The sequence below is a fragment of the Ranitomeya imitator genome, chromosome 6 (assembly GCF_032444005.1).
Source record: "Ranitomeya imitator isolate aRanImi1 chromosome 6, aRanImi1.pri, whole genome shotgun sequence".
NCBI lineage: Eukaryota > Metazoa > Chordata > Amphibia > Anura > Dendrobatidae > Ranitomeya > Ranitomeya imitator.
In genome coordinates, this window is record NC_091287.1 from 457320909 (window position 1) to 457348251 (window position 27343).

General features: G+C 40.3%; 1 protein-coding gene across 1 annotated transcript in view; it reads left to right on the forward strand.

Annotated features, from left to right (window-relative positions):
* KCNB2 (potassium voltage-gated channel subfamily B member 2) overlaps window positions 1-27343 on the forward strand; it is a 406801-nt gene that overhangs the window by 18507 nt on the left and 360951 nt on the right. Inside the window, exon 2 of the mRNA XM_069731477.1 lies at window positions 11797-12494. Coding sequence (XP_069587578.1) covers window positions 11916-12494 — 579 coding nt within the window. The 5' untranslated portion in view covers window positions 11797-11915. The remainder of the gene's footprint in view (window positions 1-11796; window positions 12495-27343) is intronic.

The window sequence follows — 27343 nt, forward strand, 5'->3', positions numbered from 1 at the left end:
CTGCCTGAAGTGTTGAACTCATGGACATCACCAGACGCTGTGTTTCCTCCTTTTTGATGCTCTGCCAGGCCTTCACTGCGGTGGTTTTCAGTTGCTGTTTGTTTGTGGGCCTTTCTGTCTGAAGTTTAGTCTTTAACAAGTGAAATGCATGCTCAGTTGGGTTGAGATCAGGTGACCGACTTGGCCATACAAGAATATTCCACTTCTTTGCTTTAATAAACTCGTGGGTTACTTTGGCTTTATGTTTTGGGTCATTGTCCATCTGTAGTATGAAACGACGACCAATCAGTTTTGCTGCATTTGGCTGGATCTGAGCACACAGTATGGCGGCTCTGAAGACCTCAGAATTCATTCTGCTGCTTCTGTCCTGTGTCACATCATCAATAAACACTAGTGACCCGGTGCCACTGGCAGCCATGCATGCCCAAGCCATCACACTGCCTCCGCTGTGTTTTACAGATGATGTGGTATGCTTTGGATCATGAGCTGTACTACGCCTTCGCCATACTTTTCTCTTTCCATCATTCTAGTAGAGGTTGATCTTGGTTTCATCAGTCCAAAGAATGTTCTTCCAGAACTGTGCTGGCTTTTTCAGATGTTTTTTAGCAAAGTCCAGTCTAGCCTTTTTATTCTTGATATTTATGAGTGGCTTGCACCGTGCAGTGAACCCTCTGTATTTACTTTCATGCAGTCTTCTCTTTATGGTAGATTTGGATATTGATACGCCGACCCCCTGGAGAGTGTTGTCACTTGGTCGGCTGTTGTGAAGGGGTTTCTCTTCACCATGGAGATTATTCTGCGATCATCCACCACTGTTGTCTTCCGTGGGCGCCCAGGTCTTTTTGCATTGATGAGTTCCCCAGTGCTTTCTTTCTTTCTGAGGATGTACCAAACTGTAGATTTTGCCACTCCTAATATTGTAGTAATTTCTCGGATGGGTTTTTTCTGTTTTCGCAGCTTAAGGATGGCTTGTTTCACCTGCATGGAGAGCTCTTTTGACCGCATGTTTAATTCACAGCAAAACTTTCCAAATGCAAGCACCACACCTCAAATCAACTCTAGCCCATTTATCTGCTTAATTGAGAATGACATAACGAAGGGATTGCCCACACCTGTCCATGAAATAGCCTTGGAGTCAATTGTCCAATTACTTTTGGTCCCTTTAAAAACAGGGTGGCACATGTTAAGGAGCTGAAACTCCTAAACCCTTCATCCAGTTTTAATGTGGATACCCTCAAATGAAAGCTGAAAGTCTGAACTTCAACTGCATCTGAATTGTTTTGTTTAAAATTCATTGTGGTAATGTCTATAACCAAAATTAGAAAAATGTTGTCTCTGTCCAAATATATACGGACCTAACTGTATGTGCATCAGAAGGAGTTTTAGCTTGTTGGTGTTGAGGGCGACAAGACTATGCGTTACTCCAGGTGTTGTGCTATTCCAATGCAACGTATCTTGATTCCTTCAGCCAATGGCCACCTAACAGCTGTGGTGCCTCCTCATCTCATAGCTAAACCTATGATGGTTGACATGTTGTTCTTCATCATGCTATGTGGGTGTTATAAATGCCAGTGGGTGAATACTGATTGATATTATACTGTCTAAAGCACGGGTTGTAAAGCTATTGTAGTAGTGACTGTGTGCAGGAAGAGTTTTTCTGGTTGTGTAGTATAAAGCTACTTAAAAGCGTTCGCTGTACACAGATACGTTGATGATATTTTTGAACTAATTTATATTGAATCTGTGGGTTTATGCCAGGCTTACATTATGGGCCATTTTACTGTTACTGGTAATAATGAAAGCAGAATTGTTACAGTCAGTCATGCAACATTGTGTTGACTATGGTCTGAATTCATCAAAGGCCCCAATTCGTCAAGATCAGCGTTATTCACGCCAGTGTTGATCACCAGGCATGTTGTCAGAGGCACCTGATTTGTTAAAGGTACCGTCACATTAAGCGACGCTGCAGCAATCTAGACAACAATGCCGATCGCTGCAGCGTCGCTGTGTGGTCGCTGGAGAGCTGTCACACAGACAGCTCTCCAGCGACCAACGATCCCAAAGTCCCCGGGTAACCTGGGTAAACGTCGGGTTACTAAGCGCAGGGCCGCGCTTAGTAACCCGATGTTTACCCTGGTTACCAGCGTAAACATAAAAAAACAAACAGTACATACTTACATTCCGGTGTCTGTCCTCCGGCGCTGTGCTTCTCTGCACTGTCAGCACCGGCCATCCGTAAAGCAGAGCGGTGACGTCACCGCTGTGCTTTACGGCTCGCCGGCGCTCACAGCCAGTGCAGGAAGCAGAGCGCCGGACAACAGACACCGGAATGTAAGTATGTAGTGTTTTTTTTTTTTACGTTTACACTGGTAACCAGGGTAAACATCGGGTTACTAAGCGCGGCCCTGCGCTTAGTAACCCGATGTTTACCCTGGTTACCAGTGAAGACATCGCTGAATCGGCGTCACACACGCCGATTCAACGATGTCTGCGGGAGATCCAGTGACGAAATAAAGTTCTGGACTTTCTGCTCCGACCAACGATGTCACAGCAGGATCCTGATCGCTGCTGCCTGTCAAACTGAACGATATCGCTAGCCAGGACGCTGCAAAGTCATGGATCGCTAGCGATATCGTTCAGTGTGAAGGTACCTTAAGAGGCTCACATAATCAGGCACATCTGAAAAGTAGTGTGTGCCTCTGGGCACCTTGCCACAACCCTTACTCCAGTCATTGGCTAGAGTAAGATTTGTATTATAAGGTATGGATTAGGCGAGCGGATGTCACCACACCCCATCGCACCTCTACTCTGCCCCTGCCCTGCACGAGACTGAACACAAAACTGAAAATAAAGATTAAACAACAACCACAAGACGGATTTCATCAACCAAGGTATCATTTTATTCAGTATAACGGCGCCAACCTGACATTGTCTGTAGGTTACTATGCACAATCCTGGTGACAGGATCCCTTTAAGGTTAGAGTGACACTGCCGTATTTTCTCTCATCCGAGAGAATCGGGCTGATTAGTCTAATCACACTCTAATCAGGGTGTGATCATAGTGTTATCCGATTTTCTCAGATGAGAAGAAGATGTCTCCATCTTCTCAATTGTGTCAGTCCGTAAAAATTACACAGCGCTCAGATGTCATCTGAGTACCATCTGATGGTTTCCACAGACTCACTGACTAGTATGGCCGAGTGCGATCCGAATATCCTATGCAAATCGAGAATGCTGTGATCTATTTTCCTTGGACAGCCCCATAAAATAATATTGGATTGAATGTTTTGTTAGATATGGTCGCCTGCACCTGCCCTAATTTGTATCTATAGCGCTGGCTATTTTTCTGCACTGCATATGATGCCTTCTATACTTTTCTTGTTTGCTATCATCTTATATTAAATTAGCTATGCATTGATATATTAATATTTATATTTTTCATTTACAATATACATATACATATATATATATTTTTATATATATATATATATATATATACCACTGCATATATATATATATATATATATATATATATATACACTGTATATAGTCAAAAAAATTTGGAACAGCACCAGAAAAATACCTTAACAGCGTGCACGCATCCCCAACCAGGCTCCTTTTGATAGTAACAAAAAAAGTGGAAACAACACAAAAAGATCCAAAGAGTGAACTTTAATGCGTTTCGGATGCACAATCCTTTTTCAAGCTCCTCAGCTTACCCCTGTTACATTACATCTGGGAAAGTTTATAGATGTTTGAACAACTTTTTAGAAAAAAGCATCACAATAATGTTTAAGATGCAAGAAACATCTTTGAACACTATTTTTTTCTAGCACTAAAATTCTATTATTAATACATTTGATTACATTCTGGAATAAATAGGTATTGTACATTACAGCATCATCGATCCTGACAACACAGACATATATAGAAAAGTTGTTCGAACATCTTTAAACTTTCCCAGATGTAATGTATCAGGGGTAAGCTGAGGACAAGCAATAATTAATTAGCACTGGGTGATTTACAGAGTAAATAATAAGGCAGTGAAATATAATGGCGGTTGTCACTTTGCAAACGTTTCATTATTCATTTCTACACAACCTAGCAAGTTCACTGAGAATAGCACGGCAAGTCCAGGAGCTATACATTTTATTGTCATCTTTATGGTACGTTTTCTGCCCACAAAAACAATATTATGGGTGAGAAATGTCTAGTCTTTGACGTTGTATACCATGACTATAAAAATATAGATTTTATTTATGATACAAATGCACAATATGCTTTGAAGAATGGTTTCTGCTTCAAACGACCCCTTGTAATATATGCTTTATGGATATGGTGATAAAATAGGGGGTCCGTTATAAGGATTTCCATCCCTTGGCCCAACCTGAATCTATAGTTGTATGCAAACTTATATATCTGTTAGACAGAAAGCTTATACTACCCACTAAAATTAGATGTCCAATGAACACTTTAAAAAATGCTTTCATTTTGGCCATATTCACTCCCCTTTTCTGAAGCCAAGGCCCTTCCATACCCAATCCCTGACCTCTCCACTCCCATTAGAAATCCTCATCTGCCTTGTTTCCCACCTTAAATAATGAAGAAACTTCCAGGAATAGATAATTTGGGGGAGAGTTCAGTCAGTTTCAATGGGGGGCCACAGGAATTAGCTGACTCTCCAGGGAGTATTGAAGGTCACCCCTTAAAGGAAGTCTGTTATCCCAACTTACATATTAAATTAAGTATTTTGCTCTGTGAAGGGTAAAGCCTCTAAAATATGTACCTTTACATTTACACTCCACCATTATCCAGGAAATGCACTTCATTCAATACGGAAATTAGAGTGCTTGGTGCACCCTTGGTATGGCCAAGTGTCTGATGACATTCCATTGTCATTTGTATTCTGACATTATATCTAGGCTGCAAGTGTAGGGTGCTTTAGACACCTTTTCATGGCTGTCTCTATGTACCAGTACTCACCCGTAGAGATTTCATCAGATGGGGGAATCTTGAACCATGTCCATTGACTGCAGAGGCCATGTGAAGATTCCAGAAGAAGGCTTATTTTCAATCAGAATTCTTGTAGATAAGCACAATTACAGTAGGTAAAACACTATTCTGAACCGGAAATGCACAGGCATGAGGTTCATAACTTAACTGGCATACTCAGAATGAGGAAGAGGGGAGGAGTTACTGACATCAGAACTAGGGAGTCCGACAGGGACAGAGGGAGGACAAACTTCTAAAAGGCAAATGTTATTACATAGCAACAGCAGCAATACAATACTGTATGATTCCCAAGTTGTGGGACATGACAATTTCCAATTGTGTAACATGGCCATTCCAGACCCCACACATTGAGCAGATATATGAACATTCACTTCAGACAGTGCTCGCTCGAGATAAGCAAGTGCTGCTGATCAAGACAATAAAGTAGCTTCACGCAAATAACAGTGGGAGGTTTGGTGCATCCAGTCGCTTGGCCGCACCAAGCAGCCTAAATGACCTATGGAATACAATTAGTGATGAGCGAGTATACTCATTACTTGAGATTTCTCGAGCATGCTCGGGTGTCCTCCGAGTATTTTTTTTATTGCTTGGAGATTTAGTTTTTATTGCCGCAGCTGAATGATTTACATCTGTTAGCCAGCATAAGTACATGTGGGGGTTGCTAGGGAATCCATGGGGTGATGGACCACCTTTAAGTCGGGAGATTCTTGGAGGGTTGGCAAGAATGGTTCATATTAGAAATAACAGAAGTTTCCATGTAAAGGGGTTATCCGATTAACAACATTTTGCACCTATCGACATTAGAAATAATGATTGTATGGTCACTGGGGGTCCGACATGAGACCTGCTGTGGCTAAAAAAGTAGTGGTCCAGTGACAACCCTGTGAATGAAGCAGTAATGCACAAGCACGACCACACTTACCATGTGTTAATAGTGTGCACGCTACTATTCCCACAGACTCGTAGAAGTAATCAGTTCTCGTAGTCAGTGGGGGTTCCAGTAGACCATTTGCATAAATACATTTATTTATCACCCATCCTGTGGATAGAGGAAAATAAAACTTTATATTTTTTTTATTAAGAGCATAAGAGAATGATTATACACAGCTGATCAATCAGGCAAGCAATATAGGACATAGAAGGGCACAGAAACAGTAGGAGTTAGTTTCCATCAGAAAAAAAGTGTCCTAAAGGGCAATCACAATGATTAATACCAGCAGATATAAGAGCTGACAAAACTTAATTATAAAGCTTATGTATATATAATTAAGATAGTTGTGTCGGAGAGCGATTAATGAAATGACTAAGCAAACTGCTGGGTATTGCCTCGGGATGAAGCAGATCTTGTTGATGACATAAAGTTGATGATAGGTTATGGCCAGAAGACCAATTCCAACATTACAGCTGGGACTGAACATTAAAAGTCGTGTACAGAAATTTGGCATGAGAGAATGCCTCCTAATTAGAAGGCTACATGCTGGAATTAGGATGCTGTTCCATCAGTTTTATGTGGCTCTTGTCAGGCACAATGGCAGGATGTATATATCCATCCAGTCGGTGTTGGACCGGGTTGCTCAGGGCCCACCAGTAACCAACTCCAGGGCAGCACTTTTCAGCTAAGCTACATGCAAATGTGACATTATCCCCAGTCACAGTGAATTGGGTAGATTAATAAATGAGTAAGATGCTGCCTGTGTCTGTACATAGTGATTCAAGTATATTGTTCCAAGTACTGCTCATATAGGAGGGTGGTGGTCCACTCCTGCACAGGGGCCCACTCGAGGATTCTCCTGTCCTCCGGTGGGCCAGTCAAAGCCTGCATCCAATACCTAACATCTCAGGAGCCTTTTGATACAAATTATTTTGCACCTTAGAGGATCTGTTACCACTTCTTACATATCTATTTTGGTAAATACTTGTGTTTTCTATAAAATAACAATTCCGAGGCAGAATGGTGGCTCAGTGGTTAGCACTCTAGGGGCCTTAGGTTCAAATCCCAACAACGACAACATCTGCAAGGAGTTTGCATGTTCTCCCTGTGTTTGCGGCGGTTTCTGCCGGATGCTCCACACTCAAAACATACTGATAGGGAATTTAGATTGTGAGCCCCATTGGGGACAGCGATGATTTCTGTAAAGAGCTGGGGAACTAATATCACCATATAAGTGAGTAAAATGAATAAATTGTGGAGCATTTTTTTTTACGTTTGTACCATTTCTCTCTTATTCTTCCTTGAAATTATTGAATAAATTGACAATTAGATGTTACTATTCCCTTCCTAAAAGAGAGTGACCCTACAGAGACAGCACTAATTGGATACTGTAAGAGTGTGTGCCGGCTGTGCTGCACAGTCAGAAACCTACTGCTAAAAGGAGCGACTGGAACTAGCTCTGATCACTGCTGGTTTAACACTTAAATTCCTGGATCAGCATTTAAGTGACGTTTAACCTTCCGCCCGCCCCCCCCCCCCACAATTGTAGGATGCCAATGGGTGTCTGTTGCATAGCTTGGGGCCTAATAAAGGCTGACATTGCCAGGTTCTTTGAGGTCTTAAGAAGTCCAGTCAGAAAACCCATTTGGTAAAGCCACAAACCACAGAAATCTGATATAACAAAGTATTATATTTTTAAACCATATGGAAACCTGAGTAAAACAAAAAGGAATTAAACACCAGAATTTTTTTTTAGCCATTGCACCTTCCCCCAAAATGAAATAAAAAGCTATCAAAACATTGTATGTACCTCAAAAAGATGCCAATGAAAGCTACGGCACCCCATGCAAAATCTAAGCCCTTACACAGCTCCATCAAGCAGTAAATAGAAAGGGTCTCAGAAAATGGCCACCAAACCAATTTTATTTTTCAAAGTTCTGAATTTTTTAACCACTAAAATATATAAAATACCTTTACAAGTTTGGTAACCGTGCTGACCTGAAGAATGATGTTGTCAGGTCATTTAGCCGTACACTGAACATTGTAAAAAACAGAATCCAATGAATTGTGTGGGGTCTTCACCATTTTACATCACTTGGATTTTTTTTTCCTTTTTCAACATATTTTATTAAATTAATCATTTTGCTTTTAATTATGAAATTAATAATTTTATGAAATCAATGTCATTGGAAAACGGCAAGTTATCTGGCAAAAACAAAGCCTTCATATTGATATTATAGAAAAATAAGGAAGATATGACTCATGGAAGAAGTATAGGTAAAAACAAAATTGCAAAAATGGAAATTGGCCAATTCTCTGTCCTCATTCATTTTATTAGTTTTCATTACTTGCATTATTGTTCATTTTTATTTGTAGCTGGTGTGTTATGAACGTTGCTATAAAATTTGTTCTAGCAATATTTCATCCTAATGTTTGTTACCAAGGTTTCCAACCACCTCAGAAATGGCTGGTTTCCTTAGCAAGGAGGGCACGCTTGCAGCAACTTGAAACAACCCCTATAAGCAGGGGTGTAACTACAACAGGTGCAGGGGTTGCAATCGCACACCCGGGCCCTGGAGCCTAGGGGGCCCTAAAAGTCCCATAGGCCTATAGAAGAAGACTATTGCTATTAAAGATTTAAAATATTTGGGGCCTCGTCGGAGCTTTCGCATCGGGGCCCATGAGTTTCAAGTTACACCACTGCCTATAAGCCTGCTAATACTATGAAGCCTATTAATAGGCTGTAACACGTCATACTAGAACGCTGAGAATATTGCATGTTTTGATAGCTTACTTTATTTATGATGTGCAGATGGCTTTTCTGAGGGTTATTTACAGAAAAACAAGGAGCATCTATGATCCTTAGTTCCCATGCTATTTAAGAGAACACAATGTTTTTTCGGAGGTCCAGCAGAGTTCAGACAATTATAGTTCATAAATACTTTTCAAGAACTCGAACAGACATAAAAAGAAAGAATTGGCTATAGAAACCAAAATATGGGATCTAATCATTTTTTTCCTGTAGACTGGACACCTGAGCAGATACCAAAGGTCCCATAACAAGCTGGGTAGCGTTCTATGCTTGTCACTTGAATACAGGAAGTCTTATGGGACTCTAAACATGTACTTGGGCCAGGCCTTCGTTAAAGAGCATTAGTTTCCATAAATGAGGCCAAACCATGATCATTTCTGGTATTATTAGACTTTTATTGGGAAGTACAGGAAAAGCTGGAAAGCCAAGAATTAGCGTTCAGGACCTTTTTGCTCTGTTCGACAGTTCTTTTATTGTTTGTATTAATGTATTGTAATTATTACTTTACGATGCTTACAGGTTGCTGATATCACTTCATTATCCATTAGTAGAAGGTGTACTGTGTGTTTCGTAATGGAAATTAGAAATCAGGGAGCTGTGGAAAGGAGCGAGCTTTACCTCCAGCCTGTGCACTCATCATGACTTCAGTACCGTTATAATTATCACTAAAACCCCTGGGTGTCATATCAGAAATCGCAAGAAAACAGGGGCGTTAGTGCTTCTAGCAACCTGAAGATTTTCTGCTTCCATGTTTCTACATTTTATAAATTATAAGTGATAATCTAATTAGTTGCATGGAAAAACATCTCTGTTTTGATAATTATGACTTGTAAATAGTGATGAGCGAGTGTGCTCATTACTCGGGTTTTCTGAGGATGCTCGGGTGTTCTGCGAGTATTTTGGGCGTGCCTGTAGATTATGTTTGTGTCTCCGCAGCTGCATGATTTGTGGCAATTAGACAACCTGAGCACATGCAGGGATTGTCTGTTTGTTAGGGAATCCCCACATGTATTCAGGCTGTCTAGCAGCTGCAAATCATGCAGCTGGGGAGACTCAAACATAATCTACGAGAACACCCAAAATACTCAGAGAACATCCGAGCATGCTCGGAAAACCCGAGTAACGAGCACACTCGCTCATCACTACTTGTAAACTATCTTCAGAGAACACTGGCGGGCCACAGCACAGATTACATAGCAAAAAAACTCTTAACAGGTTCCCTATAATGGTTCATCAGTGACATTTACGTGGACTACATTAGGTATTTTGAGTCAGGCTTGGGAGGGGAGGCATCATTCTAGCCTAAGACAGACATGACATCAACGTGGTTGTATGTAACTTTATTCACACAATCAGTAGGAAATATGCAATCAGCTTTTTTAATTCAGGTTATAGTTCCTATAATAACAATAGTTTCTAAAAGAACAATCACTAATATAATTAGAGTACCTGCCATAAACAGCAATCAGTAGCCCACTAATAGATCCACGGTGCATTGGGGGAGCGTGAGACATCACCATCACGTTATTAACAATATTCTACTGCTGAGGGAACTTACTCAAAAGTAATATTACTTTCTGGTCGATTCACTTAAGGTGAACCTGTATTTTAATATCCTCCAGGTTATTTTTTTACAAACCGTATCTGGTCTGTTATTCCTTCTCTTTAAAACAGTGAAAGCAAGAACAGGTGGTGCAGTATATTTTTCTAAGGCTACAGTATGTTCCCACAATGAGCTTTTGGTGAGTTTTTGAAGTTGTGGATTTTCTGCACCATGTCTGCAAACATTAGGTAAAATAAGTCACTTGCATTGTTACAAAAATACGCAGCATAAAAAACTCACCAAAAACTCATTGTGTTAACGTAGCCTAAATGTAATGTAAAAACTGTTCTCAAACTTCAGGAGATCCTAGAAAAGCTTATATTACCGTATCCACCTGTAGTGCAGGTCAGTGATGTAGCCAATGGCACCACTCAGACTCGTAACCCCTACGGAATGAATTCTGCTAGGTTTCATGTACTATTTTTTGGGTATGTTTTGTGGCTGGGAGAGTTTCGGCCATTTGTTGTATCTTACATTAGCTGATTTATCAAATTAAGCAGAACCTTGAGATTCTGTAATGATTGTGAATTACAGGAAGTAATTGTTCATCTCCAATATTGCCACCTAAAGAATCACATTCACAAGTCTTGGTAATGATAAGATGGAAAGGTCAGCCATTACTGCACTGCAAAAATATAGCAAAAACCATATGTTCAGTCGTGCTCAAAAGTTTACATACCTTGGCAGAATTTTTGCTTTCTTGGCCTTTTTTCAAAGAATATGAATGATAAAATCAAAACTTTTTCTCCACTCATAGTTAGTGGTTGGGTAAAGCCATTTATTGTCAAACTACTGTGATTTTTCTTTTTAAATCATAATGACAACCCAAAACATTCAAATTACCCTGATTAAAAGTTTAAATACCCCATTTCTTAATACTATGTATTGCCCCCTATAACATCAACGACAAGTCTTTTGTGGTAGTTGTGGATGAGGTTCTTTATTTTCTCAGATGGTAAAGCTGCCCACTCTTCTTGGCAGAAAGCCTCCAGTTCCTGTAAATTCCTGGGCTGTCTAGCATGAACTGCGCGCTTGAGATCTCTCCAGAGTGGCTCAATGATATTGAGGTCAGGAGACTGAGATGGCCACTCCAGAATCTTCACTTTGTTCTGCTATAGCCAATGACAGGTTGACTTGGCCTTGTGTTTTGGATCGTTGTCATGTGGGAACGTCCAAGTACGTCCCATGCGCATCTGCTAAAGTTTGTTCACTGTTACAGTCTTCACCATTTTAGCTGTCTTCAGATAGACAGATCTAGTATTGGTCATATCTTAACCTTCCCTGCAGCCCATACTCCTCTGAACATTTGCCATCCCACAACCGTTATTGATAAATAACCATGCATTTTGTGTGAGCAAAATCTTGATTTAGAAACTATGTGTGTGGTCTTCTTAGTTTCGTAAAATTGTCATTAATCTGTCTTTCTGTATATTGCAGCTTGAATTGTGGGTCTCTCTATATTATCGGTAACCAGCCTAAATTTTGTGAAATCTCTTCTGCATTTCCCATGATGACCTACTCGAAGAAGCTCAACTAAGCCCTGTGTGTTACACAATATGGCAGAAAAGGTCCCACCAGGGCTCAACAGAAAGTCCTCAAGGTCCACTCTTTCTCTTCCACCAGAGCCAGTGGAGATAATTCGAAGTAAAGCATGTTCTCGGAGGGTGAAAATAAATGTAGGAGGCTTAAACCACGAGGTCTTATGGAGGACTTTAGACCGACTACCAAGGACTAGACTAGGAAAGCTAAGAGACTGCAACACTCATGAGAGTCTACTGGAAGTATGCGATGACTACAATCTAAACGAGAATGAGTATTTTTTTGATCGCCACCCAGGAGCTTTTACTTCTATATTAAATTTCTATAGGACAGGGAAGCTACATATGATGGAGGAGATGTGCGCACTGTCATTTGGCCAGGAGCTGGACTACTGGGGAATTGATGAAATATATTTGGAGTCTTGCTGCCAGGCCAGATATCATCAGAAGAAAGAACAAATGAATGAGGAGCTGAGAAGAGAAGCAGAGACTTTGAGAGAGAGGGAAGGAGAAGAATTCGATAATACTTGTTGCCCGGAGAAACGAAAGAAGCTTTGGGACCTACTGGAAAAGCCAAACTCATCAGTAGCTGCAAAGGTAATATACACTATGATCACCCCATGCAATTACACCGCTATGTAAACAATATGGAACCTCTTTGGGGAGGGGGTGTTTTGGGGAAATGTTTGTGCAACAGGTTTTGCTGCAGTCCTATGTAAAAGAAAAATGATCCATTATGATATCTGCTGCATCTGTATGATCGCATCATTTTTAATATACCAGATGAAAAAAATATATCATATATCTTTTGCTTCCTGGATTTTGATTGGAGAGGTTCTCTTAATTCTATAATACTTTTGAATGAAAATACTGTACATATATTATCACTGCAGTCATATGTGTCTGCCGCCATTACATACAGGATGTACAAGTCTTAACCCTATCATCTCTGTGTAAGTGCCACAGAACATGAGAGGCATAATAAATGGGTACAGTAGGCATCCGGTATGGGAAGAGTGCAAACAACCACTATGTTCCTCGGAATGTCAACTGCTTATTTTTTAAGGTTATGGTTACATGTTAAAGACTATCTGAAAATATTTTTCTTGCAGGTGGAAAATAATATTATGTTGCAATTATTTGCCAGCTCTATTATTATTTTATGTGGCAGAAGCTAACCGGTGCAATAACTGTCAGCCAAAGAAGAATATGCCTACCTGGCATCGTATGACATTGCCACACATTGGGATCATCACCAATACAAAGTTGCATGTGCAAACCTAGAGTTTGGAACTGATTTACTAAACCCAGAATACCTGTGCACCTAATGCCAAAAAACTGCTAAACATTAGAGATGAGTGGATTGCTTCATGCAATCCGGCCCACAGTCCAGGTCAGTGGTCATGGACAGGAGCTGCACAAGTTTCCTGAATCTCTGGCTTCCCCAGCGTGCCATTTGATGCTCCAGCCAGGCGAGACACCACATGTGCAGCATGCAGAGTACAGTCTCGCTAGTTCGGGTAATCATAAGCCAAGCCTGGGAACCAGAGGATAAGGAAATTCACCCAGCTTCTGTCAATGGCCAGAGAGCACCGACCTAGACCATGGATCGGGTTACACAGGTTGAAAAAAAGACCTAGGTACATCAAGTTCAACCTTTCTCCACCTTTCTGTCACTAAATTATCTGTAACCCACAATGTTATGTGTGCTGAGGAAATCACCCGGACCATTTTTAAAATCTTACAGTGTCATTACTACCTCTTGTGGTCAGCATTCCACATTCTGACTGCTCTAACTGTAAAGAACCCTTTCCTATTTAGCTGCTGGTATCGCCTTTCTTCCACCTGTAATGAGTGCCCACTGGTCCCTAGTATGGTCCTTGGAAGGAACAAGTCATGCACCAGTCCTTTGTACTGACCACACATGTATTTATACATGTAAATGAGATCTCATCTGAGGCGTCTTTTTTCTAAGCTAAACAAGCCCAACTTTTCCAAGCTCTCATCATATGAGAGACCTTCCATCCCTTGTAATAATCTAATTGCCCGCCTTTGGACTGACTTAACTTCTGTTTCTTTTTTAAAATGTGGACCCAAAAACTGGATCCCATATTCTAGATGTAGCCTTATAAAGGGGGGTAACAATACGATGGGATAACATGATTTTATCTCTGCTTTTATACATCCTAAAATTTTGTTTGCTTTTGCGGCTGCTGCTTGACATTGAGTACTGATGGTCAGGTTACTTGTAACCAGAATACACAAGTCCTTCTCCTGTTCTGTTGTCCCGAGTACACTCCCATTTAATATATATGCAGCAATAGGATTAGGTGCATTACTCTACATTTATCTTCATTAAACCTCATCTGCCAAGTGTTTGCATCTTATTCAGATCATTTTGCAATCTTGTAATGTCAAGGTCAGATTTTAATATCCTACATAGTATGGTGTCATCAACAAAGACTGACACTTTACTCTCAATCCCATCCACAAGGTCATTAATAAAGAGATTAAAAAAGAGTCGGTCCTAGCACAGATCCCTGCAGTCCCCACTGCTGATTATATCCCATTTAGAGAACGCACCACTTATGACAGCTCTTTTTTTCTGGTCTCTTAGCCAATTCCTTACCCATCTGCAGATAGTTTCCCCCTGTCCTTGTTTCTGTAGCTTCAGTGTAAGGCTGGGTTCACACTTTGCGGTTTTTACCGCGGAACCGCCGCGATTTTGATGCTGCGGGTCCGCAGCAGCTTCCATAGCGTTTCCATTTACATGTAAACCCTATGGAAACCGCAAACCGCTGTGCACATGCTGCGGGAAAAACCGCGCAGAAACTCAGCGGTTTAAAACCCGCAGCATGTCACTTCTTTGTGCAGAATCGCTGCGATTCTGCACCCATAGGAATACATTGAACCGCTTACTTCCCGCATGGGGCTGTGCCCACGTTGCGGGAAGTAAGCGGATAATGTGCGGTTCCTACCCGGGGTGGAGGAGAGGAGACTCTCCTCCAGGCCCTGGGAACCATATTTGGGGTGAAAAAAAGAATAAAAATAAAAAATCATGTTATACTCACCCTCTGAAGTCTCAGCGTTGCACGCGGCCGTCCGGTCAGAGTTGCTGTGCGACCAGGACCTGCGGTGACGTCGCGGTCACATGACCGTGACGTCACGAAGGGTCCTTCTCGCACAGCATCTTTGGAACTGGACCGCCGGGTGCAGCGTCGAGGAGATCAGGACATCAGAGGGTGAGTATAACCAATTTTTATTATTTTTAACATTACTATTGATGCTGCATATTGCTGCATATGCAGCATCAATAGTATGGGCGGAAACCCGCAGCGGAAACCGCGGAACAAACCGCGATAAATCTGCAGGGAGAACCGCAGTTGTTTTGCCCTGCAGATTTATCAAATCCGCTGCGGGAGAACCTGCAGAGGGACGCCGCAAAGTGTGAACATGGCCTAAGGCTGTTGGGTGGCTTGCAGAACGCAATCCACTCAATTCTAGAGAACATGCCATACACCATATACATGAAGGGTTAGACACATTTTGTAATAAGTAGCATGGATTTTAGGAAAACAGGTGTGAGTTTTTGAAAATGGGCATGGCTTAAAATATGACATAGTGCATGCCAAAACGTTTGGTGTAATATTATACAAAAGGGTCTAAAGATGCTCCAAGATTATCATCCAGCATGAGCCACCCACTGTAATAAATTTGATTCATTTTCAAACTGTTTATCATAAGAATAAACAGGGTTAGTAATTCTAGCCCATTGCTCCTATATGTATTCCATCATTATTGCAACTTGGAGGCTTAAATAAATGGGTCTATATAAACATGGCGGCTTTCTTTCACATTTCTTCATTGGCTGTGTGTGCAGCGTAGCTCCATTCACATGAGTTTTAATACCAGAACTAGTCTGCGGATAAAAGTGATTCTGTTTCTAGATGGATCTCACACTAGGTAACGCAAAATGTTATCCTTATATAGAATTTTAAAATGAAGGAATAGTAAAGAAGATAATAGCCTACAAAGGACTCATTTAGAAAGCTAGTAGACCACGTGTATTTTATTTTTACCATTGTCAAGTGACTAAAAGGCACTGCAGTATTTCAGAGAAAATTTGCGGTTTTTACACTTTCCAGAGCGGTATTAATTATATATATTGTAAGACAATATTTTTGCTTCCACTCTCTATTTAGCGGCATATATGGTTCTCTAAGGCCCCTTTCACATTGCGTTCTTCCTAACGCTCAGTGGTCCTGTCGGGGCTAACGTCCAAACCCACCACACAATGGAATACGGGAGTATGCGCCAACATGGCCATTGACTATGATGGGGCCAACAGAGCGAAGGTGTGCTCTGACGTGCATAATTGCTCGAAGCAAACAGAGGTAGCAGACTGTGTCTGATTGTCCGCCTCCAGTAGTCATATACGCCCAAAAATGGTGCATGTCAGAGTGCACGTTAACTCTGTCGGCCCCATCATAGTCAATGGCCAATTCGCTGCATACCCCTGAATCCCATTTTGCTAGGGTTTTGGATGTAAGCCCCGACGGGATCACTGAACATGGGGCAAAGCGCAATGTGAGGGCACCATAACAGGCAAATCTCACAAAATGCCACCAATTTGCTTTTCTTGGCTTCAGAGTGAAATATAAAGACATAATGCTGAAATCACCTCCAGACATGAAAATGATAACTAATATTTTACCCTTATAAAACCATTTTCCATAGTGACATTTAAGCGGTGAGCTTGATAAAGGCCAGATCTTATAAATGACCGGAGCAGTCACTGCTCAGAGGACACCATGCTCCAGAAAACTCTTACAATAAAAGGAGACTTTAAGTTTTAGGAACTTTTAGAAAATCAGTAGAATAAAATGTAGACTTGAGAGAGCTTCGTTACAAGTTTCGGTACAGCTAGCACAGACCGAAAACAGCATTGTGTGACTGCTGTCAAGCAACTGTCAGCACACGTCAACCCATTGTACATCAGTCTTTTGAAATTATTGTTGCTAAGGTTACTGCTTAGCAACCAGAGATTTTTGATTTCCTTGTCATAACGTAAATCCCTAGTAACCACGGCCAGTTTGCCTCCGATTACTGCGACTAGAGTAGCATTGTTAATATAAAAAATGCCTAAACATGTGAAGAATTTGACAGTAGTCGCTACGTGCTTTCCTGCCCCGGCTCCTCCACAGCTCTGGCTATTTTGGCATGAAAACACAGAAAGTAACAATATTTTTGTGACTTTTTAATGCATACTACACCAGTTTTATGGCATAAAAGCTTTGCTAAATCAACCTCTATGTGTCTTGGCTGATTATTCTGAGGACAGTCTTTGGCAGCTTCACCCTGCCTATTTCTCTAGAGTGTCAGGTCTCTACCTATGTTTGAGCATAAGGAGAGACTTGTCAGTCTAAGGGATCAGTACAGGGAGAAACCGCTAGGGACTGACCCGAAATTAGTCAATCACAACACATAGTCCCAGGACAGATTTTCTCTGAAACGATGTTTTAGATTAAAACATATACTGCTGCTATAACGGTCATAAAATCATAGAATCAAAGAATGGTAGAGTTGGAAGGGACCTCCTGGGTCTTCTGGTCCAACCCCCTGCTCAAAGCAGGATTCACTAAATCATCCCAGACAGATGTCTGTCCAGCCTCTATTTGAAGACTTACATTGAAGGAGAACTCACCACCTCTCCTGCCAGACTATGCTTCATGTTGCCCATGGTTTGGACACCATGAAACAGATGACAGGTTTCTTTCAAAGCATAATTCATTCCATGGTGCTACTCATGTGAAGAGGGTTTACATACATAAGATATAAAAGTATATACAATAAACATAATTTGCTAAGTATAGGGGAAGGCGACAGTAGTTCAGATGGCTGGAGGCAGCTCAGGTGGTAATGAGGTGGTAGCAGGTTTACTGAAGGATGTAGGCCTTTCTGGGTAGGATTTCAAGTCCACTTGAAGGTTTCAGTCATGGTTGACAATCTAATGTGCTGAGATAACAAGTTCTAGAATACAGGGAATGCATAATAAATGTTTTCAAGATGGCAAGCAGTCGATAGGAGAGCAAAGACAAATGTTATGTCCATGGTCACAGTTTGAGAGAAACCCTGAATGCTTGAGATTACCATAGTCATTGCTATTGCAGAAGGGACATGATCCTTACAGAGCCAGAGGGCCAAACCGCAGTCATCACTACAAGATAGCTTACATTACACACTGAACTCTGAGTATTTATTTCACATTTCATGCTACGTCTTTCTAAGTATAGTCCTGGAATACATGGCAGAATGCATCACATATTCATCTCATACTCTCGCTTCAACTCATTAGTCAATAAAAGAATAAAAGCGTTTGACGTACTTGTCCACTAAGTTGTAAATAATTGAGTCTGTATTGGGCCTGTACTTCATCAACCAGTTGGATTACTGATGGGTTTGTCAGCCAAATGCCAAATAAACCTTATTTTCTTGATGAATTTTGTGCTGTATCTGATTTTCAGCACCTACTTTATTTGTCTAATGGGAATATTCTTTTGCAAGCTTTTCAGAAATGTACTTTGCCCAGAGCGGTGTAAATAAATGTTTATATTATTGTCAGGCTTGGGAAGAGAGCCTGAGTGTTCTGGAGACACTAAGCATTTACGTACGCTGTCACCGCCACAGAGTGTTGTGGTCCAAATACATACCAGAATAAGCGCCATCTCTGACATCAGGACTTTTTAAGTTACTTACAATACAGAAAATCGAAAAGGAAAAAAAAATAAGGAGTTTGCTATATTCACTCTATAAATTTCTATAAGACTTCTGATAAGATCTTCAATACAACTGGTGCCTTCAATGTAAATGACTCACCCTCTTAGGTCATTATTTCGTATAACGTGTGACCCACAATTCTTAGCACGATCACATGACAGAAGGATGGAATAATTACGGAGCTCTTTGCTTTCGGAATTCAGAAAAGAATTGTGGGTGGAAACGTAGAGTAATGAAAAAGAACTACTTACACAAATGACATACGGAGGTGGATCATTTACATCGAAAGCAAAGCAGTAGCTAGGAATTCCAGCTAGTAAAGAGGAACAAAAAGATGTATTACCCCTAGATTTACACAATGGGACTTGTTTTGATGACAGATTGTTTTTGGTTTATTGTAGAGTCTGTTTTTTTCTCTGGATAGCTATTCACTATGCCACCATGTAGCGCTCTATGCGGCACAGTTGTAAAGATTTTGCTCCTTCGAAAAAAAAAATTGCTTATGTAATATAGAGTCAATGCTATAGAGATCGGCCTACGGAAAAATGCAGAGAAAAATCCGTATGACTTAGACTGATGCTCAAGGCACAGAACAAACCCATAAAAGTGCATGAGCATTGAATAAGGAAACCGTAACTACACAGAAGTTATCAGAGATAATAAATGTTTCCACCGAAATTGTTTCCACCCAATGGAAATCTGGTTGATTGTCCAAAAATTTGTTTATAAATGTTGGCGTTTTCCATCACGGAAAACTTTGTAGTCATGTTTTCTGCGTGCACAAGTTTCAGAAGAACCAAAGTTCATACGACCATTATCTTCACATCTAAGAAAAACGGTTCGATTATTCTTATCAGTTTTGCATCAGCGTGGCATCAGTTTATCTCGGACATGGAGAGAAAAAAAAAGTTTCTCCAACTTCTCCATTCTGTCAGTCCACGAAAATCAGACCACACTGGGATGTCGTGTGATTGTGGTCCAATTTTTTCACGGACACATAGACTTGCACTGACGATTATGATCCAACACGCAGATCAAGTTGGACGGCTCCAATTTTTTTACTCGGTCCAAGGAAAAAATTGGACATGTTCATAGCCCCATAGAATATTATAGGTATGAGTGCTATCCATAAAACCATAGATAACACCCATCTGAGAAAATCTGCTGGGTGCACAGGCCCTAAATGTTAAAATATTGGACGATTCATCCCATACTATGCTCAGTGCTTTGTCTATGTGTTTAATTCAGAAAACACTACACATACTGCATGTTATCACCGGGAAGCAGAAAAGTCACAGACTGATGACAGGAGCAATTTATCAGTACCACCAAGTGGCTGCTGACTGAAGCAATGAATGAGTACTTATGTGAGGGCACGTAGAATAACTTTACATTATGAAGTGACTAGCTTATCCGGCCACTTTGTCATTCCACTTATAATATCTTTGCCTGTTTTCAACATGTCATACAGCCAGAAAACGAGAACACTGACAATGGTTACAGTCTGTCGTGGTCTGTTTTTTTGGCTTTAGTTGAGTATTATCCAATCATTACTCTATGGACATGTGGTCACTATTATACATAGTGCATAGTGGTGATGATAGACAGAAAGAGAATCAATCTGATGGAGGAGAGTGATGCTAAACCCATTGGGTCAGAACTGATGAAGTTTGTTTCATTGGCTCAAAAATTTATCAGACCTTTTATAAGGCAACATCTTCCTTAAATGGCACTCCTGGCATGTCGCTGAAACATGTTGGAAGATTGCATTGACATGTCAGAAGATCATTTTCTTTAAGGCTACGTTCCCACAATGAGCTTCTCACGAGTTTTTGATGCCGCAGATTTTCTGCACCATTTCTACAAATATTAAGTAAATTAGGTTATTTGAGTCTTTTCATTGCGTTTTTGAGTGAAATTTTTGTCACGTTTTTGAGGAGGATTTGAAAAGTTGCCTCTCAGTTTCTGCTCCAAAACCACTCTGTGTGAACATACCCAGTTTTTGAACACCTCAAAAATCTTCATGGAAACATAGCAATAGATGTCATTAGATGAGCTTTTACTATGGAGCTAATCTCAGTTTCGCTGGATCAGAAATTTGAGCACATTTTTCTTCTTCATACCTCGGTGCAGGTGATTTCCAAGCAGCTTCCAATATCTTAGATTCCCGTGATAAGTGTGGTAAGTTGTAAGCGAGGGCCATTAATTAGTGCAGTAGGGCTGTGTACATGAAGCCTACACATAAAATGACTGCAGCTCTGCGCTACAGAGATGTGAGGTGCCATACTACACTGAACAATGAAGGCACTCTGCGTGATACATCATCTAATGGACCATAGAAGATTCTATTTTTCCTGGAATTAGGATAGATCCAAAAGAAAAAAAAAACCTCCTTGTGCCTCCATATGGCATCAGAATCCCATAGACATCGTTGAGAGACCTTGCTCAGGTTCGAGGAAGGAAATATATATATATATATATATATATATATATATATATATATACACCCCATATATAGATAAATAAATATACACACATTATATACATATGTATATATATTTATAGTTCAACAGGTTAAGGGGGATATATGCAGACACATGCCCCGTGCCATATCCCTAACGCAGCGGAGACAAGAATCCTTGTCTTGTGAACATTGGTTAGGTTTCCAGTGTTTGTTTCCACATGTATATAATGCTTTGCATATATTTGGTTTGTAAATGTCTTAAAAGCAGATCTAGTGATAATGGAAATAGCACAGTAGTAGGGTTTCTTCAAACAATTATGTGATACATATTCAGTAATAAAAGCTGCCCAGATGTTAATGTCATTGCTTGTGTTAAGGTTATGGTGATTTTTTACTAAAAGGCAAACTACAACAATTTAAAAGTGATCTGCTATCAGATTTCACAATATAATTTGTATTCTTAATTACATTTAATTAAACGGACCTGATGTGCATGACGCACTTACTTTGAAAATCATGTTAGAATAGCTATACAATATTGAAATGAAAATGAGCATCTTGTTAAATGTTTATTTCAAAATTAGACAGGGACTTTATCAGAAGGGATTACACACTCATTCTGACTTGAATGTAAGTACACCAGTCTCATCAGGTCTAAGTTCTGTTTAATAATGCACAGCCTCATCAGAGGTGTATAATAATGCACAGTATGCAGCTTATATTGTGAATTCTGGGGACAAATCTGCCATAATTGATAACATTCTTAAATAAGTTCCTGCTGAAAACAATAGGTGTACATTATATAGCTAACCATAGAAATATATGGCATGCACTTAGCCCCATGGATGTACAGTGGCATGTAAAAGTTTGGGCACCTCTGGTCAAAATTACTATTGTGAACAGTTAAACAAGTTGAAGATGAAATTATCTCTAAAACCTGTCTGGTTAGTACCTAGTAGATCCCCCTTCTGCAAGTTTCACAGCTTCTAAACACTTTTTGTAGCCAGACAAGAGTCTTTCTATACTTGTTTGAGGGATTTTCATCCATTTCTCCTTGGAAAATTCTTCCAGTTCTGTGCGATTCCTGGAGCGTCTTGCATGCTCTGCTATTTTGAGGGCTAGCCACAGATTTTCAATGATGTTCAGATCAGGGGACATACCACTGTATGTAACTAACATAATATTGTATTGTATGCATCCACTTAGCCCTATAGATTTACTGAATGGAGCTAACATAATATTGCTTGTCAGGCACATAGCCTTATAGATATACTGTCATACCTCTCAACTTTGAAAAATAAACATATAGTGGGACACGTACTGCAGTGCCCTAACCTTGCCCAATCCTTTATATGTACCCACAAAGAAATAGTACTCATAGTGAGGCCAATTAGTGCTCTGACAGAGTATCTTGCCCCTTTCATGGACCCTCACAGTGCCCCTCCAATACAGTATGATGCCCACACAGTGCCCCCCGTTACAGTATGATGCCTTCACGGTACAGTTCCCCACACACCATTGTATGCCCGCTGTGAGGCAGTGAGGGGGATCATATGTAAGGGTCCCCCACCCAGGATGCAGACTGAGTCCTATTAAACCAGCTGGAGTGCCTTGTGTTCACAGCAGGACGCCTGTGAGTCACAAGGCAAAATAAAAGAAAGAGTGGATTGGGTAAAAGTAGAGACTCAGTCAGATTTTTAGGAAAACCTGGTAAGTGCTTTTATTTTTCGAGGGATTTGCAGGTTTGGTAGTGGGGTGAATCCCTCTCTCCACTCCGCATTTTGGAAGTGGTCTATGGCCACTATTGCATTTAAATCTGTCAGTTTTGCCTTGGGTGTGTCAGCTTAGAGTTTGCAAGCTGCAGAACAGCAGGCTCTGTGCAACCCAGGTCTGTGTGAAGCTAACACAGAGCCAGGGACATCCAGGCGGCCGACACACACCCAAAAGACACAGCAGTGCCATTGTCCGCGGCAACAGGTTCTGAGTTTTGGACTGTGTTTACAGCAACCTGGCTGCAATCCAGAGGACAGCACTCCTATGTGTGAGTATTTTGGACATTAAAGACATTTGCTTTAAAATTTCTATGGTCCCTGCCTATCTGTCACACTGCACCAACCCCACTGCACTACACCACATAGTACATTATGTGACGGGTTCCCTTAAAAGCAAATGTGTCATCAGAAAAATGCTAAAAGTATTTTTTTATTTGATAATTTAAAAAACTCCTAATAATTTTTGCTAATTATAAATAATTAGACATCTTGTAATATTCCCAATGGCCATAAGGCTTTGTAACAGATTCACACTTCCTGTTCTCAAACACCTTACTTTTCAGCAATTTTGTCATCATCACAGAATGACAATGCAAGGTGCATTACATAACACAGAATCCACCATTCACACTAGACGTTACAAATCACCTTCTCCCACTCCCTCCACAGTGGCCTTTACAAAGATCAGAGCATGCCCGTTACATACTTTAGTACAATTTAATAGGGTCTGCATAACCGTATTGCTGCTAATGTCCAAGTACCCAACAGACAATGAGTCCAATATTAGTCTATATCTATGTCACAAGCATTGCTACATGATTTTTTTAATTATTTCTGCAGCAAATCAACAGCTTAATCAAATAACCGCAATCTGATCTCCATGTTGTGGATATTTTCCCAAGTAAATTGACCTGCAAAGCAGATTTTAAACTAGGCAGAGCCTTCCCTTCGGGGTTCATCTATGCAGATCTCGCTTACTATAACCTATATCGATTTCCTTGTCTCGTGTGCACTTGATATATTGCAGTTCCAGGAGTTTAGTCAATGAAATCACAACTATAATTTCTATAGTGACATTCTGGGAAATCGGCCAAACTTAATGTTGGTATCTATATATATTAGATATATTATTGGTTCATTATACTAAAAATAGAAAGGTACCTGCGCTGTATGGATGTAAGATGTAACTACAGTATATTGGAGAAGCGAAAGCCGCTTGGGGCCACATAGAATCAGCGAACCCTTGGATAGATGGATCCCTGCTATTACAAAGCTTCACCATAAAAAAGTGAAGAAATCCAGCAAAGTGACCAATAAAATGATTCATCTTTAAGTCCATTAAAATCCATTTTCATTAATAATCGCACACGTGTTTCTGGCTGATGTCCTTATTCATTGCGTATAAAGAAGACTTATTTTATTGAACCCTTTGCTGGATTTCTTCTTTTTTTTATTTTAAGCAAGGTTACAATGAATGAACTGCGTATGAGCAATCAGCGAACTATAAGGGGATTTCTAGGCATGCCCACTTTACTTACACAATATGCATGTGCATATATTATCGAATATATATATATATATATATATAAGTAAGCAAGAGAAGGCAGCACTCCAAGTCCTTTTAAAGGTGAAAAAAATGTGACGTTTATTCAACCCACATCTCTGTGCGACGTTTCGGCTCTCACTGAGCCTTTTTCAAGCTTTTCACCTTTAAAAGGACTTGGAGTGCTGCCTTCTCTTGCTTACTTTTGTATACATATGGGCAGATGAGTGAGCCATTCTGCCCAGGAGGCCAAGCACCCATCGGTGAGACATTGTGCTGTTCCAATTTTTTCTTTATATATATATATATATATATATATATATATATATATATATATATACTAGCTGAAGAGCCCGGCGTTGCCTGGGCATAGTAAATATCTGTGGTTAGTTATAGCACGTCACTTCTCTTATTTTCCCATTACGCCTCTCATTTTCCCAATCACATCTTTAATTTTCCCCCTCACATCTCTCATTTTCTCCCTCACACCTCTCATTTTCTCCCTCACTCCTCTCATTCCTGCCTAACACTTGTCATTTCGACCTCACATCTGTCATTTTCCGATCACTACACTATTTTCCCTCACTCCTCTCATTTTGCACTCACACCTTTTCATTTTCACCTCACACCTCTCATTTTCACCTCAGTATATACATGTTTGTCATCTCCCTTATATATAGTATACACCTGTATGTCATCTCCTGTATATAGTATATACCTGTATGTCATCTCCCCTGTATATAGTATATACCTGCTGTGTGTCATCTCCCCTGTATATAGTATATACCTGTATGTCATCTCCTCCTATATATAGTATATACCTGTATGTCATCTCCTCCTATATATAGTATATACCTGTATGTCATCTCCTCCTATATATAGTATATACCTGTATGTCATCTCCTTCTATATATAGTATATACCTGTATGTCATCTCCTCCTGTATATAGTATATACCTGTGTGTCATCTCCTCCTGTATATAGTATATACCTGTATGTCATCTTCTATATATAGCATATACCTGTATGTCATCTCCTCCTGTATATAGTATATACCTGTAGGTAATCTGCTCCTGTATATAGTATATACCTGTGTGTCATCTCCTCCTGTATATAGTATATACCTGTATGTCATCTCCTCCTGTATATAGTATGTACCTGTATGTCATCTCCTCCTTTATATAGTATATACCTGTGTGTCATCTCTCCTCTATATAGTATATATCTGTGTCACCTCCCCTGTATATAGTATATACCTGTGTGATCTCCTGTATTAGACCTCGTTAACACGTTATTTGCTCAGTATTTTTACCTCAGTATTTGTAAGATAAATTGGCAGCCTGATAAATCCCTAGCCAGCAGGAAGCCCTCCCCCTGGCAGTATATATTAGCTCACACATACACATAATAGACAGGTCATGTGACTGACAGCTGCCGTATTTCCTATATGGTACATTTGTTGCTCTTGTAGTTTGTCTGCTTATTAATCAGAATTTTATTTTTGAAGGCTAATACCAGACTTGTGTGTGTTTTAGGGCGAGTTTCGTTTGTCAAGTTGTGTGTGTTGAGTTGTGTGTGGCGACATGCATGTAGCGACTTTTGTGAGATGAGTTTTGTGTGGCAACATGCGTGTAGCAACTTTTTGTGTGTTGAGTTGCATGTGACAGGTTAGGGTAGCAAGTTGTGTGCAGCAAGTTTTACGCATGGCGAGTTTTGCACGTGGTGAGTTTTATGTCTGGTGCCTTTTGAGTATGTGCAAGTTTTGTGTGAGGCAACTTTTGCATGTGTTGCAAATTTTGTGCATGTGGCAATTTTTCCGCGTGTGCAAGTTTTGCGTGTGGCGAGTTTTCCATGAGGTGAGTTTTGCACTTGTGGCTCGTTTTGCGTGAGCCTAGTTTTTGCATGTGGCGAGTTTTGCGCGTGGTAAATTTTGAGCGGCGACTTTTGTGTTTCGACTTTTATGTGGCGAGGTTGGTGTATGTGTGGTGAAATGTGTGCTGAGGGTGGTATATGTGTTCAAGCACGTGGTAGTGTGTGGCGCATTTTGTGTGCGTGTTCATATCCCCATGTGTGGTGAGTATCTCATGTCGGGGCCCCACCTTAGCAAATGTACGGTATATACTCTTTGGCGCCATCGCTCTCATTCTTTAAGTCCCCCTTGTTCACATCTGACAGCTGTCAATTTGCCTCCTACACTTTTCCTTTCACTTTTCCCCATTATGTAGATAGTGGCAAAATTGTTTGGTGAATTGGAAAGCGCGGAGTTAAAATTTCACCTCACAACATAGCCTATGACGCTCGCAGGGTCCAGACGTGTGACTGTGCAAAATTTTGTTTCTGTAGCTGCGACGCTTCCAACACTTTTCCTTTCACTTTTTTCCCCATTATGTAGATAGGGGCAAAATTGTTTGGTGAATTGGAACGCGCGGGGTTAAAATTTCTCCTCACAACATAGCCTATGACGCTCCCGGGGTCCAGACGTGTGACTGTGCAAAATTTTGTGGCTGTAGCTGCGACGGTGCAGATGCCAATCCCGGACATACACACACACATACACACACACACACACATTCAGCTTTATATATTAGATATATATATATATATATATATATATATATACACTGTATATATATATATATACTGTATATATATATATAGTACAGAGCAAATGTTTGGACACACCTTCTCATTTAGAGATTTTTCTGTATTTTCATGACTATGAAAATTGTACATTCATACTGAAGGCATCAAAACTATGAATTAACACATGTGGAATTATATACTCAACAAAAAAAGTGTGAAACAACTGAAAATATGTCTTATATTCTAGGTTCTTCAAAGTAGCCACCTTTTGCTTTGATGACTGCTTTGCACACTCTTGGCATTCTCT